General features: G+C 34.4%; 2 protein-coding genes and 1 long non-coding RNA gene across 7 annotated transcripts in view; 1 reads left to right on the top strand and 2 right to left on the bottom strand.

The window, feature by feature from the left end:
* Positions 1-16,171, top strand: part of LOC127519897 (uncharacterized) — a 163,202-nt gene that overhangs the window by 71,676 nt on the left and 75,355 nt on the right. The gene's annotated exons all lie outside the window — the stretch shown is intronic.
* LOC127519853 (CD48 antigen-like) lies at positions 82-9,439 on the bottom strand. Of its 2 annotated transcripts, none has more exons than XM_051907516.1 (6): positions 9,187-9,436; positions 8,185-9,039; positions 7,710-8,039; positions 6,955-7,233; positions 6,729-6,848; positions 82-376 (listed from the first exon to the last, which is right to left on the bottom strand). In XM_051907516.1, the coding sequence occupies exons 2-6, from the start codon at positions 8,225-8,227 to the stop codon at positions 324-326; spliced, it is 825 nt and encodes a 274-aa protein (XP_051763476.1). In that variant the 5' UTR covers positions 8,228-9,039; positions 9,187-9,436; the 3' UTR covers positions 82-323. The 2 variants fall into 2 exon arrangements, with proteins under 2 accessions (XP_051763476.1, XP_051763477.1); XM_051907517.1 differs by lacking the exon at positions 82-376 and adding an exon at positions 4,896-6,527 and having other exon boundaries at positions 6,729-6,754; positions 9,187-9,439.
* Positions 11,497-16,171, bottom strand: part of LOC127519824 (SLAM family member 9) — a 29,138-nt gene continuing 24,463 nt past the window's right edge. The window contains exons 1-4 of one of the 4 annotated variants that reach the window (XM_051907456.1): positions 15,133-15,367; positions 13,502-13,843; positions 13,044-13,340; positions 11,497-11,648 (exon numbers count right to left, since the gene is read on the bottom strand). In XM_051907456.1, coding sequence (XP_051763416.1) covers positions 11,512-11,648; positions 13,044-13,340; positions 13,502-13,843; positions 15,133-15,178 — 822 coding nt within the window. In that variant the 5' untranslated portion in view covers positions 15,179-15,367 and the 3' untranslated portion in view covers positions 11,497-11,511. Of the gene's footprint in view, positions 11,649-13,043; positions 13,341-13,501; positions 13,844-15,132; positions 15,368-16,171 lie in introns of those variants that run through there. The other 3 variants (XM_051907457.1, XM_051907455.1, XR_007931897.1) reach the window with 3 other exon arrangements.

The raw sequence follows: 16,171 nt of genomic DNA, 5'->3' as shown, positions 1-16,171 counted from the left end.
TCTCTTTCAAATGTTTTGAATAAGTCATATACTGATTGGCTGAACATTAAATAACATTTAATTAAGGCATCATAAAACACCAAAATGAGAAATCAAAGGTTTATTGATTTAATTGTGTCTGTTTTAGTACAATTCATATTTTAGTAGGCAGATTCATCTACTGGCTGTAAGTTACATGTTGAACACATTTAATTTCATTATATCAGATGCATTTTACACTTTTATGTTAATGCACAAATCTAACCTAAAAACCTTGTTGTTTGTTAAAAACCGCATTATGTTTTTGGTGAAGTCAGTGTTGAATGAGGAGATGATCAGTGGTGTCAGATCTGAAGATGGTAGATGACCTCTGTGTATTCTGACAGGCTTTTCTGATCTACAAAAATGAACACATGGAAATTTTCAGTGTTTTTATCATCAGGTGCTGCTTTGTGACATTTCACACTGATCTCATATATTATAAATTATTATACGCATACTTTCATTTTAAAACTTAAAATGTTAATAATTAAATTTTGGATTTTTGTTGTAAAACTAATTTGCATATAAAGAGTATTTATTTGTCCTGTCAGTTAGTAATACTTGCCCTCTGGTTTTTCTTGGCTGTATTTCCTGCAGCAGCAGTAAAACACACATGCAGAAATGAGCAGCAGCACACAAACTACTGTTATAATGTGCATGAAATTTAATGAACTCTCTGTCATTTCTGTAATGAACAAAGAGAAAATGATCAATCCTTTTAGTCAGACTTCATCTAGAAATTATGAACTGCGCATTTAGAAATATTAAAAATATGTTAAAAGTGTTGCTGTTGATGTACCTGAACACGTCCGACAGAGATCAGTGATGCTGAGGTGTTTAGTCTGGTTGGTGAATGAATAAGACACCACACAGCTGTATGAATCATCCAGACACTGAATCTCCAGAGGTAGAGAGAGACTGATGCTGAGATCAGACGCACTGATGCTGGACAATAAACTGTTTCCTTTGTACCAGGAGAGAGTCACATGACTCACATTCACAGCTGAACACAGCAGTGAACAATTCTGACCTGATGATCTTTCTGATACTGAAGGGTTTTGTGGAGAATCACTGATGACAGGAACAGGTAGAGGAGCTAAAAAAATTATTTTAGGATGAATCAGGTAATGAACAAAAAAAGGGTAGCTGGCCACACACTGAATTCAATGAAGACTGGAAAAAATGAGGCATAATCAATGACAAATTGATGCATAAGTTATTGATATAAAATAACAAAAATTATTTTAAATTGACCAAAGATTCTTCTTAAGATAGGCTTATTCCTGACACTAACAGACTTCAATCATCCACATACGAGATCACAATAAAGAAATTATGATTTACTCACCATAGACAGCAATATTGAAACTCCTGTGTTTGACCACTCCATTCATGATCTGTACTTTATAAAGTCCAGAGTGTGATTTGTTGATGTTTGTGATGGTCAGAGATCCTGTCTGCTCATCTATCTGTAGTCTGTCTCTGAATCTCTTATTGTTCTCTTTATAATCATATATAGAGATGATCTGTTCAGAGATTTGAGCTAAACGAGTCTCTGAATTTTTAAGTCTAAATGTCCACACCATCAGATCATCTCTCAGTATTTCAGTAACATCAGTGTTTAGAGTGACAGAATCTCCCTCCAGCACTGATATCATCTCTGTTTCATCTGTATAAACAGAAACACCTGGAAGAAAACAGTCAACAACAACAAATCACAGATTATAGTTTTGAAAAAAACAAAAACAACAGCAACAAAAAAAAAGAAAAAAAGTATCATGATGATGTGAACTTAAAGTGTGCTCTTTGTTATGAATGGCCATTTTTGTGGCTGTGCATTTTTAAAAGAGCACCTATAGGATGCATTGCTGCTGATGATCTGTTTTTCAAGGTCAGAGGGATTGATTAGATAAGATTAGATAGATAAGAGTCCTTTTCTTTCCTCTGACACTTTAGAAACATCCTGTAACAGTTCAAATTCATCTAGCTAGATAGATTGATATGGAATTGTGCAGCACAAGTCAAAAATGTTTGATGAGTTTCATTATAAACTTTCTAAACAAAATTAATATAAATAAGAATGAGCTGCCAATAATTTACCAGTAAGGACTGTATTTGTGAAAGGAGCTAATGACTGGTGCTGTGTTTTTATTATAAAATTATGTAAAATATTGCTGTTGAAAAACAAATAACTTTGCTCAGTTGTAGCTGTAATAATATGGACAAAACAGATTTGGCAAAAACAATCCAGTGCGTATTTGTGTTTGAGCTCTGAAGAACATCACGTTTCTAATTACGTGTTTTTGCAGCGGTGAGCAATGTGTCCAATCACAGACATGTTTGTTGATCAACAGGCAGTCAGGGGTGTCTAATATAGTCAGAATACACTGACCTGTCAAAACACCAGAGTTTTTTTTTGTCAGTGCAGAGTTGTGCACACTCGCAAATCCTATCATGACATGATGTAAGTAAGAGATTCATTGTGCAGTGTAGACAACTTCATTGAAGTTTCGGAAGTGACATCCACACATAAATGCGGGATTCATTTTCGAAATAGCAATGATTGACGGACATAGTAATAACCATATGGACTGGACAAAAATATGACATGTCAAAATAGATACGCATCGAGCAACGTAAATGCAGACTAATAGATTCATAGAAAAATCTTCAAATTTTCGTATCAATATTTTTGAAATTTCAATTATTTGTAAAAGTAAATCTTAAATGTCTCACTGTACCCTGTTGTTATGGTGGAGCCGTTGCAGACACATTACATCTGCACTTTATTACAGCATCCTCACTAATTTCAGAAGCACCAACAGTATCTGATTCTGGACCCGGGCCTGCCCATAACCATAACTCACTGACCTGCCTGCGTTCACAGTGCAAGATAAGTGGGAGAGAGGAATGGGAATAAATTGAAGGACGGTATTAACATTAAGGTGCATGACATCTTACGCACATGCTTAGGGGCACAACTGAACATCCGGTTGTCATTGGCATGTGCCAGCGGATAGTGGAATGTGCCACTAAAAATTGTGACATTTGCCAATTGTTTCATGTGCCACTGACATTGTGCGGAGCGTGACGCTGTATGCTATAGGACCTCCAATACACATGCCACTGTCTGCTGTGCATTATGTAGAGTAGATGGTGTAACATATGCACTTAACAGCAGAACGACATTTAATAATAAGTTGCTTTCAAACATAGGGTTTATTACATCCCAGAGTTATTTTTTACAACAACTATTAGGCTTCTTTATTTTATATATGCCTCATGGCCCCTTGTGTATTTTTTTGTTCATATTTATTATTGTAATTTTCTTTTTTATACATCATTTTTTACAGTGTATTTAAATACATATTGTAAATACACATTTGTTTTTCTAACTCAACACATTGACAGTTCAGCTGTGTCATCTGGAATTATAAAAGAACTATTTAGATTGATAGCCACAACAACAAAAAAGAAATGTTCTAATTAAAGTGGTACGAACCAGCAGGGACATGTGCCACCGAATTGACACTTACCAATCAGGTGTTTCACATAATTGTAAACTTGCCTTAGAGAAAATGCCATACCATTCTGAAATTAATTATGAAATCTGGCACTGACCATTCAGAAGTGTGTTGGACCTTGAGACTGGCTCTTCACAAAGCGGTGTAGGTCTGTAGACAGACTACTATTAAACTGGATGTCTATTATCTATATTTATTTAGATCAATATCAGACTGTGATTAGGCCTACTTGGTTTTGTTTTTGCTACCATCTAACTCACAAATACACCACCTGTGGATCTACCTCAACTGTCGTACGTTTTAGTTTTATTGGTTTATCTTTTATTTTAGGATTTTGTCACTCTTTGTCAAGATCTCACACTTACCGTTTACTGTTGGTGAGCTGGTCGAATACGGTATTTTCACCGTATTTGACTGAAGTTGCTGCTGTGTCAACTTAAAATCTGCAAAAGATTTAAACAGTTCAAATAAACTGTCAAAAATGACATAATATAATATTCATACTATATATAAATGAATATATTATATATGACTACAAAAACTGAAGACAAACATAAAGGCATAACTTACCACCTAAAAGCCACAAGCAAAAATAGATAAATGTGTAAACCATCTTCTTTAACAGCTCAAATTTGGAAGCATAAAACTTGCAACCACTTCTGATGGAAAAGCGAAAGAGGTTGACTAACAGCAGACTTCATTCGACTCGATCGTGGTTGGGGCGGCGCAAGGGTTAGGCTTCCGAGGCTTAAGCCCAAATGTTTTTAGCAGCTAAAGCCCCAAATGTTTTTACCTATTTCTCAAATTTTCATGTCAGGAAATTTTTGTCAATTAAAAGAATTCAGCGCTGCAAAAAAATCTGCTGAAAACTTTTGTTAAAGGATTAGTTCACTTTAAAATGAAAATTACCCCAAGGTTTACTCACCCTCAAGCCGTATATGACTTTCATCTTTCTGATCAACACAATCGGAGATATATTAATAAATATCCTGACACATCTGAGCTTTATAATGGCCAACGAGTACAAAGGTGAAGAAAGTGCATCCATCATCCATCCATAAATGTACTTCACACGGCTCCGGGGGTTAATAAAGGCCTTCTGAAGCGACGCGCTGCATTTGTGTAAGAGAAATATCCATATTTAAGAAGTTATAAAGTAAAATATCTAGCTTCCACCAGACCGCCTTCTGTATTCAACTTACAAAAAAAGCGTAACTGACGTGACATAACATTGTATTTCTAGTTTCAACATTAGTTTGCAGTAAAGCTGTTTACTCTGATGTTAAAGTTGACAAGCTGCTCTTCACCTAAGCTCTCCAAACCACACACATGCAAACCCCATACAATCAATAGTCTTAGAGAAGACCACAGCACTTTATCTTTATCAAAACAACATTGGCCCACTTTGACTTACATTGTATGAACAAAAACACTGAGACATTTATCAAAATATATTCTTTATGTTTCACAGAAAGAAATTCTGAAATTTATGACAGCATGAGGGGTAGCAATAACATAATGGTCATTTTTGAGTGAACTATCCCTTTCAAAGAATGAAAAAAAAAAATCTGTGTTGTGTGTGACAGTTTACATTTCCTCCATCTCTCACTTTCAAACCACATCCTGTGAAACTCTTGTGAAACTGCTACAAAAAAAAGAAGAAAAAACAATTCTCAAAAAATTTGACATTAAAAACAATAATTATACATTTAATTTTTTATTAAAGTAATTTAAACTAACATTAAACAATTTGGAAATTGAGTAAAAATGCATAATAGTAAATGTTATGGTGTAGATGAAAGTAGGTGAAAGAGGACAAGTGGTTTTTCATGCTTTTGAAATAACTAATATAGTCAAACATGTTATATAAAATGCTTTGGGAAATATTGTGAATATTTGAAATGTTTTATGATACTTTAAGGGACTGTCATTTTGATTATGACAAAATTGTAAATAAACTTTTAGATGTAGTGATTTGCAACCAGGGCGTTACAGCAAATTTTCAAGGGGTCTCAAAATAACTGAAAATGGGGGGACTGTGGATAATGGGCAACCTTGAGTCAAAGAGGCTGAAAATCACTGCTTTAGATCTCAAGTTCTTGACATGTAACACTCACAGGTCACTTTATCATGTAGTGATTCATGCACATCATTTTAGTACTCGATTACACGGCTGTGTTTTGTTAGATTGTTGATGCAAGTGGAATCAGCAGACAGTACAAGTTGGACATTGATATTTGGTGATGAAGGAATTATTTTAATTAGTGATTAATTGGGGAAGCAAATAGAAGAAGAACACAGATGAGATTCTCAGGAGAGAAGTGAAATACTAGTGTAACGTCATTCTGAGTTTAGCATCTGCACGTGGTTACTATATGTCACAAATGATATAATGAGTACTGCAAGATAACAAACAAGATAGAGATAGATAGTTAGTAGATAGATATGGGCCTCTCGGAAGAAGGTCAGTGTGAAGTTTTTTGTTATTGTGGTTACACAAAGCGCTTCGCTCTGTTTCAGTTGTCTAGAAATACTTTTAAACTTGCACAAAACAAGAAAATAATTAAACCAAGGGTGATACATAAACATGATATGAATCAGAAACTAGTTGAAACATAATGCAATAATTAATAGGCATCCAAACGATGTCAAATGATATAAATGATAATGGAAATGAAAAATTATAAGCATACTAAATGATATAAAAAGAGGGTATTAAATGCATAATAAAATAACAATACTTCTTTTGTATTTTCTATATTTTAATCACCATAGACAGTAACATTGATTCTCTGAGGATCTGTAGTATAAAGTCCAGTGTGTTCAGATCTGATGTTTCTGTCAGAGATCCAGTCTGACTGTCCATCAGGAGTCTGTTTTTGAATTTCACATTACTGTTATGAATATTAATGATGAGTGATGAGTGGTGTCAGATCTGAAGACGGTAGATGATCTCTGTGTATTCTGACAGGCTTTTCTGATCTACAAGCACAAACACATGGAGATTTTCATCAGGTGCTGCTTTCTGTCATTTCATAATGATATATTTTATATTCTATAATAAGCATACTTTTCATTTTAGAACTATTAAAACATGTTTAAAATTCAATTTAGGCTCTTAGTTGTAAAACTAAATTGCATAAAAAAGTATTAATAATAATTATTAATAATAGTAATACTTGCCCTCTGGTTTTTCTTGGCTGTATTTCCTGCAGCAACAATAAAACACACATGCAGAAATGAGCAGCAGCAGCACACAAACTACTGTTATAATGAGTATGAAATATGAATGTGTGATCATATCTGTAATAAACAAAGAGAAAATGATTGCTCCTTTCAGTCAGACTTCATCTTGACAGTACTGTACATTTCAAAAGCAAATAAGTTGAAAATGTTGCTGCTGACGTACCTGAACATGACCGACAGAGTTGAGTGATGTCCAGATGTTGAGTCTGGTTGCTGATGGGATTGTTGATCACACAGCTGTAGGTGTTTTTATCCTGATATTCCACCTCCAGAGGTAGAGAGAGACTGATGCTGAGATCAGACACACTGATGCTGGACAATAAACTGTTTCCTTTGTACCAGGAGAGAGTCACATGACTCACATTCACAGCTGAACACAGCAGTGAACAATTTGATGATGAACATAAAGAGTTACTGGTAATGAAAGGAATGGGCAAATGAGCTGGAAAACACCAAAGAACAGATTTATTAGTATATATATATTATATATATTATTGATGAAGTATCTGAAGATGTTTAATAATTTTAAGTCAATAAATGGAAAAAATATGCACAGATGTGCCACAATAACTGCAAGATACTAAAGAAAAGAATCTGACACAGTTACTTTGAAAGTTATAATTGATATCTGAAGTTACAAATATTTGTAAAGTTTGATGGATGTTTCTGAGTACGAAAAAATCCAATAGTAACACAAGAGGAGAGTTTCCTGATTCATGTTTTTTTTTATTTTTATAAATCAGTACTACACTAAAATAATGAAATTATTTTTTAATCAAACATTTAAAATATGACATAAAAGTAACATCATTCATTTTGTAGTAACCAATAAATAAAAATGATCATCAGTGATGTTTTTCTGTCTCTGCCGAACACTAAACTCATACATCAGAGAAAAAGTACAATTTATTCACTCACTGTAGACAGTAACATTGAATCTCTTGTATAAAGTTCCTCTGTTGCTGATGATCTGTAGTTTATAAAGTCCAGTGTGTTCAGATCTGATGTTTCTGATGGTCAGAGATCCAGTTTGACTGTCCATCTGAAGTCTGTCACTGAATATCTTTTTACTGTTAAACATATCAATGTCCTGCTTATAGAGTTCAGCTATTCGAGCTTCTCGAGGTCCAAACATCCACAGTATCAGATCATCTCTCTGTACTTCAGTAACATTAGTCTGTAGAGTGACAGAATCTCCCTCAGTCACTGACACTGACTTCACTTCATCTATCTCAACTCCAAACACACCTAAAAAATATAATATTTCCAGACAAAGACTTTATATAATCTCATTTCCTGGAGTTTAATCATGTATAAGAGGTAAAACATGCAGTTTTATCTCTTGTGGAAATAAAGAAATGAATTTGTGTTAAAAGTATGAAGAGTTTCTCACCACTCAGGACAAACAGGATCAGAGCGCACAGATGAGAGGACATCGTGACAGAAACAAACGTCCAGCCGAGAGTCACTTCAGACACAGAAGAGCGACTTCCTGATTAAACAGTTCAGCTAATTCTCAAGTCTAGATTACTATATCAAAATCAAACTGGTTTTCGTGGTGTTTGTTCTCTGTCTGTGCTCTGCTGACTAAGTTCAATGAATTCTTTATCTTCCTCTTAATATTTCAGAAACTCACTGTGCATCTCAGACATAAAAATGTTTCTTTCACAACATCATTCTGAATTGGTCTTCTTTAGAAAACTCTTATTTCAGGTTATTTCTGAGTCCAAGAGGTTTGTTTGTGGTTGTGAGAATAAACGGCACATCTCACTCTCATGAACACAAACCACATGCGTTCAGTTCAGATGCTGCATTTACTGACCTCAATAACACAAGATCTGACGACAAAACATGCTGTCAACATGTGCTGGAACACACACAACTTCATGATGAATCTCTTTCAAATGTCTTTATGCAATAACTTTCAATTAAATTATAAGAGGAAATAAACTTATATAAAGTTCCTCTGCTGATGACAATTACTTTATAAAGTCCAGTGTGTTCAGATCTGGTGTTTCTGATAGTCAGAGATCCAGTTTGACTGTCCATCTGGAAGCTCTTCTCAAATGTTGTGCCAGTGGCATCTAGATGTTCTGTCTGTGGATTTCAGCTATGCGAGTCTCTCGAGGTCCAAATGTCCACAGTATCTGATCATCTCTCTGTACTTCAGTAAGATCAGTGTTTAGAGTGACAGAATCTCCCTCCATCACTGACACTGACTTCACTCCATCTGAATCACCAAACACACCTAAAGAGATTATATAAAAGTTTACCAGACACAAAATTATGTTATTTATACAGAGATGATCTATTAAACAAACTCTGTGTCAGTAAACACTCCACATATACTAATAAAAAGTGAACAAACTATAAAAGTAATTTCATATTTACTCACCGCACAGGAAGAGGAACAGATGAGAGAAAATCATTCTGATTGACACTTTACTCAACTACAACAGAGCACATTTAAACTGTGAGCTGATCTTTCACACACTGATGTTCTCATTATGAGGTTTATATGTGTTTGAGAAAACAAACCACACATTTTACACTCACATATACACACAATCGTGTTTTAACCCACATCTACACAATACATGAAAACACGTACATTGAACTCAGAGCGCAAGTCTGACTCTGAACGTCCAAACACAGTTGAAGATTGATGGTCATTACTGTTGTGACACTGACCTCTGCTGGGGAGAATGAGTTATTCTAGTGGCTGCAACAGGAGCTAATAATATTCGCCGATTATTACTCTTCCCTCCATCTGGTTGTTAGTGTAGCATAAGGTGGGGAAAATCATAATAATAAACGTAATCAGTACAGAGAGAATGTTTCAGAAAAGACTTTATTTACAGTCAATTTACTTCATTAATTAAAAAGAGAATTTAGTAGAGCTCTCCTTCAAGAGATTCAGATTCACCAAAAACTATAACTCTTACAATTTCAAAAACAGTTTTACAAGCATGAGTTTTGATGATACTATTCTCACTGGATTGGTAACAGCCCTGTCTTATGATTCTAATTGAATTTACTGATTGCATTTCAGAAATTGACATAAAAGATGATACATACATTTAAATAAGATTAGAATTCAAAGACAGCAGTAGCCTATATCATTTTATAGAGATACTGATGCTGTTTCCTGGTCAACCTCTACATCTGAGCTTCACAATCAGTGCAGAGAGAATGTTTAATAATGTTTGTTCAGTAAATACACAAGCCACTTCTTGCCTAAAATATCTAGTACAAAAAAAAAAAAAAAAGGCTCAAGAGCCAAAAAAATAAAAATAATAATAAAGAAGTGACAGGCAGCCATTGGGCCTCAGCACATTGCTAAAATTACTACACTCAAACAATCTGAATAAAGCTAAAACTAAAATCAGTCACATTAAATCACTTGAACTGGGTTTGTCACATTGAGACTCCTAAACTGAGATACTCGTTCAGATGTTACTGACGTTTATCATATTTTCTCAAGAGCTTCATCTGGTGTCCATAAATTAACCGCATTATACAAACATAAATAATACTGATGGACATTGCAAAAACTTTTTGTTAAATAGTGCACTATTTACCATGTTTTACATTACAACACCTTTGAAAATAAAAACTAAATGCATCACATTCATCAAATTCCTACACAGTTTACACCACATGACATCAATAATGTAAAGAATCTGAGATTACCATCTTAAACTGATAATTTACAAATACTGTTAGGCAGCAATAAATTAAAAATTACCTGTATTAATGATCTTGTCTTTAGTATAGAGCAGAGCTTTTGAAATGATTCAGTCAAATTATTTAAACTTTTGAAAGATGCTTTTTGTCCCACAGACAGTGGTTATAGTTATCTACTAGCAGAGGCTAACATGACCATGCTAACCAGCCAAACCCATTATAACATTGATTCCTGTAAGTCTCTCATACAGTCGGCAGAGGGAGCCATTAACACACATACAGTACTGAACACATTTGGCCTCATAATATGTGTATGGAGTCTCTGAAAAAAAGTGTCATATCCTTTTATCAGTTGTGTATTCTCCAGACATGTGTTCTTTCTTAGTAAAGATTCAGTTCTTTTAGAAAATGCTTAAAAATGAAATGCTGAAATTCAGTCATCAGTAGCAAACAGAGCTTCAATCAGTGCATTTGTACTTTAACTTTGAGGTTTTGAGCTTTGCTACATACTGACATAAACCTCAACATGATCTGTCCTGTAATAAACTGATCTGTATGATAAATGATCAAACAGCCTGAATATTCATCATCTGAAAATGACTTCTGAATACACCGTGTGATCTCGTCCATCAGCCTCCTGTAATGAAATGAACTTTCATAGGGATGATTTCATTACTCATTTCACAAAAGAAAACAAGCATCAGCACATTAAGAACAATTAAATACAGATTTATTTTTTTTAAATTGTGTATTATGTGAGTGTTTTAATTATATAACATCATGTACATAAAAAAAAAAGTAGACAAGACAAACAAATAAACTGTGGGCTACTTTCATATAAGAGAATAACATACGTATCTTACCATATCTGGAGCTCTGTGTTTAATAAATGTTGCTTCAGTATAATCAACCTCTTCTTCATTAGTCTGAGCTGTTTAATAATAATGTATACAATAAAAAAAAAGAACATTTAAAAAACTGAAATGGTGGTAACAGGATTTCTGAGGACTACTTTTGCAAGTTTATTTGTTTGTTATACGTAATACTTGCCGTCTTGTTTTTCCTGTGTGTATTTCCTGCGGCGACAGAAGATCAACATGACAAAAACAGTGAGCTGCAGCAGTAACAACAGAGATACAACAAGCAGAAAAGAAGTTTGGTTGGATTCTGCTGTGGATAAAACACAAACAGTCATTAAGCTACTGTAAGTGAGTCTCAACAAAGATGAAAAACAGCAGGTCTTAACTAATGCAATTAACAGTTATTTTGATGATCAGTTATTAATCCGTAATTTATGATTAACAAGACAAAAAAAAAAAATCTGTATTGAAAAAGCATATTATTCCAAATCTTGCTCAGTGTTCTCCTCCAAACTGAATAGCTATATCCCAGTTAACAAATTAGTTATACAAATGTTGTGGAAACACTGATTTCTGAAACATTAAAATCTCCAGTTTTCTTGTCATGATTAGAATGTCATTTAAAAGGTTACATAATGTTAGTACAACATTCTCCTAACTGTACTGTTACTCACAGTACAACATTCTTTGAACGTTTATTTGTAATTTTCCAAGAAGGTCAACATTAAAATTCATCAAGAACAAAATGGATGCTTCAAACATGTTGTTCTCAGAACATTTTCTCTCAACATATATCAAATATTAATAATGTTATACGAACATTCTATAAATGTTATTTAAAGAATGTTTTATCTTAACATTTACATAACCTTAAAACATTAACCTTAACCTTAAACATTAGTGAAAGACAAGATGTGGGAACTTTTCCTGTTAGCTGGGATGCTATATATTATGTGCTTTAAAACGCTTACTTTATAAAACAAAAGAGCAACTTTTCATCTGTTTGATGCGAGTACACACTCGACCATCTATGAAGGCTTGCTGTTAGTATGAGCTTTTCTATAAAATTAAAATTGAGCTCAAATGAAATTCTATAATTTATAGTTAAGAATATAACCTTCATATAATGTGCTCGGAAACCCTGTCTCAAATGCATTTAACAGCACATGCATGTAAACGGCGTAATTATTCAAAATGCTCAAATGTGTGAGAGATATCACAAGTTCAACCATCAAACATTTGAAAGATAAACCAGCATGACATTAACAGGACCAATTATGGACTCTAAGGGTGTGGTCACACTTCTAGTTCGGTTCGCTTGGTTCGTTTGTTCTGGACAAAAAAAAAACAAAAACATTTAGACCATCTTTTCAGCGGCCTCGGTCCGCTTGTTTGGTGTGCACCAGGGTTCAGATGGCTGCGTTCACACTTATTCAAACTGCACTAACAGAGCAATCGCACCAGGGTTCATTTTAATCCAGTCAAACATGCCAAATGTGAACACACCCTTAAGAGGGCTTTCACACTGACAGTTTAGTTCAAAACAGCATGAAAAAAGCACACTGTGATACCAAACCTGGAGCTAGAGGTGGCCTGAGTTCGGTTACAATGGAACTGTTTCATGATTCAGGTGAAAGTGAAAACGACTCGGACACAGTAAATGTGTAAATGTGCCCAGTGTGAAAACCCCCTAATACTGACGTACCTGAATTTGGCTGACAAAGTTCACTGATGTCCAGATGTTGAGTCTGGTTTCTGATGGGATTGTTCAGCACACAGCTGTAGGTGTTTTTATCCTGATATTCCACCTCCAGAGGTAGAGAGAGACTGATGCTGAGATCAGACACACTGATGCTGGACAATAAACTGTTTCCTTTGTACCAGGAGAGAGTCACATGACTCACATTCACAGCTGAACACAGCAGTGAACATCTGGATGATCCTGATGATGATGAAGAATTTTGCAAAGAGTCTCTGATAATGACAGGAACAGTCAGAATACCTTAAAAAACATGAAAGGAAAACATATTTCAGAAACAATCATTTACAGATATGTGTAAAGATCCTCAATCATCATAGATCAATAAATACAAATGCACATGGTCAGATTTGAATTTGATTTAAAATGAAAACTTTTTAACATGATTAATTCAGTTTACTCACCACAGACAGCAATATTAAAACTCCTCTGTTTGACATCTTCTTTCCTGATCAGTACTTTATAAAGTCCAGAGTGTGATTTGTTGATGTTTGTGATGGTCAGAGATCCTGTCTGCTCATCTATCTGTAGTCTGTCTCTGAATCTCTCATTATTCTCTTTACTATAATATACAGAGATGATCTGTTTATTGATTTCAGCTATAACAGTGTCTGAACTGTTGAGTCTAGAAGTCCACAGTATCAGATCATCTCTCAGTATTTCAGTAACATCAGTGTTTAGAGTGACAGAATCTCCCTCCATCACTGATATCATCTCTGTTTCATCTGTATGAACTCCAGACACACCTGGAAATAAAGAGTCAGCACAACATAGTCACAGATAATCATCTCAGATATCTTTCAGAGTTTATTTGAACTGAAAATAAAACTCCTTTATAATTTCTTAAACCTAACACAGGTTTCTATTGGCTTTTGTGCGACTTAATGTGACAAAAGCCAGTAGAACCCTTTATAATAAATTATTTTTCTACACTGAATGCGGCACAACGTGACAAATCCCTGACAGTAAACTGATGTCCAGTTCAATTTCAGATGTACTCTGAGCACTTTTGCTATTTCTGACACCAGTACAAATAGATATGCAATGATCGCTTTGTCTCATGCAGTGTAGACAGCCTCTAGCTGCTGTGAGACACGGTGTAAGAATTTGTACAAAAAAAACTAAAGGTAGAGCAAAAGTACAAAGCTTCATCCTGACATCTCTGGTCTAACAATACTGAAAAAAGATCACTTAAAGGGACAGTTCACCCAAAAATAAAAATACTGTCATCATTTATTCACCCTCATGTCGTTCCAAACCCGTATGACTGACTTTCGTATGTGGAGCACAAAAGTTGTTATTCTGTGTTTTCCTGTTATTCTGTGATCCCAGCATTCTTCAGAATAACTTCTTTTGTTTTCCGCAGAAGAATAACGTCATACATGAACAACATGAGGGTGAAGAAATTATGACAATTTTCTCTAAGAATAAATTCCATAGGTTATATATAAGTCAGACTTTACACAACCACAGTTGGTGAGCTTAAGATCTGTTTCAAGTAGGGATTTGGCAAGGGAAGTTGCTGGTGTGTCAGCATTAAATCTGCAAAACATTTAAAGGTTGAATGAAACTGATGAAAAAATCATCAATAATGATCATTGTACAAATAGCCTTATATTAACCAGAGAAAAATAACTTCAGTTTAAATAACTTTGAAATGTTTGCTTAAACTTTACATTTTTACCTGAAGCAACTTTCATTGCATTTAATTGGCTATAAACATTTTATCAGTTAAAACTGAAATATAATAATAACCATTTGATGTAACATTAATAATCAGTCAGATCCCCTGTTTTTGACCCCCAAAAAGTATATTCTGTCACTATTACACTCTCGTTGACCCCTACGCAGAAATTCAGTGAACAGTGAAGATGAGGCACTTTTAATTCACATTAATATTATTTTAACAAACAGGCTAAGCAAAGCACGGTCCCAAAGAATACATGTTTCCAATCAAACTTTAGGCTACTGGAACAGTCCGACTGAAGAAATGTATAGGCTACTACAAAAATTGAAGCCATATAGGCTAACTTACCACCCAAAAGCCATAGACAAAAACAGAAAAACGCATGAACCACCATATTCGTTAATATCCCAAACAGTCTGGAAGCCTAAAACGCAACATATCTGAAAACAAAAAGGTCTGTAAACCACACAGAAAAAGCGCTGTCTCACTAAAGCACCTCCACTGATTGTGTGTTTGTTTCTTCAGCTGACCGTTCATTGATTGAATCTCCTCCTCTCCAGGAAGCCGGTGCTATACACCAAATAAATTAAACTTTTTGACTGAATGAGGATGCAATTTGAGTAATTTTCCTATTTGAATATATGCCATATACTTTTGCCTATGAAGTAGATGTTCACGTACAGTTTTATTCTGAAAAATAATTAAATAGGCTACCAAATAAAGACTGTTCTGCCTCCACCTTTTTATTTTAGAGTTGGGAAGGTTATTTTTAAAATGTATTTCACTAAAGATTACAAAATACATGCTTTAAAAAGTAATTTGTTAAGTATTTCGTTAGATTACTCGAGTTTTGTAACTTAATCTATATAATTTAGAATGCTTTGGAATACTAATAAGGTATGTAATACTAAGGGTCCACCAAACATAAGACTTAGTTTTCCACTGCATATTATTTTTAACTGTTTTATCTGTTTTCCACAGTATTTCTTGAAGGAAATAAATGCAGACAACCTAAAAATAATTGATGCAACACAATGCATTAAGAGCTGGGGTGTGTAAACTTTTTGGATTGCAAGAACGGTACATTGTAATTATTTTGTCTTCCGGGAAACATGGAAGTATTAGCTTCTGAGGGCAGTACTAAATGCAAAAAAAAAAAAAAAAAAAAAACGGTGTTCTGAAACAACACGTAAATGCAAACGCTGTTAAAACAATAAAGATTGCTAATTTAATATAGACTACATGTATTTCTGTTGGAGGTTTTACAGGTATATGTGCACATGAGCCTGGAGGAATTCACCACTAATGCAGTGCAAATGTGAACGCATCAGCTTTCTTGCTATAAGCAGCTGTGTGCGTATTTTATTTTGTGTATCTGAGAGGCTAC

Source organism: Ctenopharyngodon idella, chromosome 10 (assembly GCF_019924925.1).
Source record: "Ctenopharyngodon idella isolate HZGC_01 chromosome 10, HZGC01, whole genome shotgun sequence".
Lineage (NCBI taxonomy): Eukaryota > Metazoa > Chordata > Actinopteri > Cypriniformes > Xenocyprididae > Ctenopharyngodon > Ctenopharyngodon idella.
The sequence above is the reverse complement of the archived record's forward strand: the minus strand, read 5'-3'. Positions and strand labels throughout refer to the sequence as shown.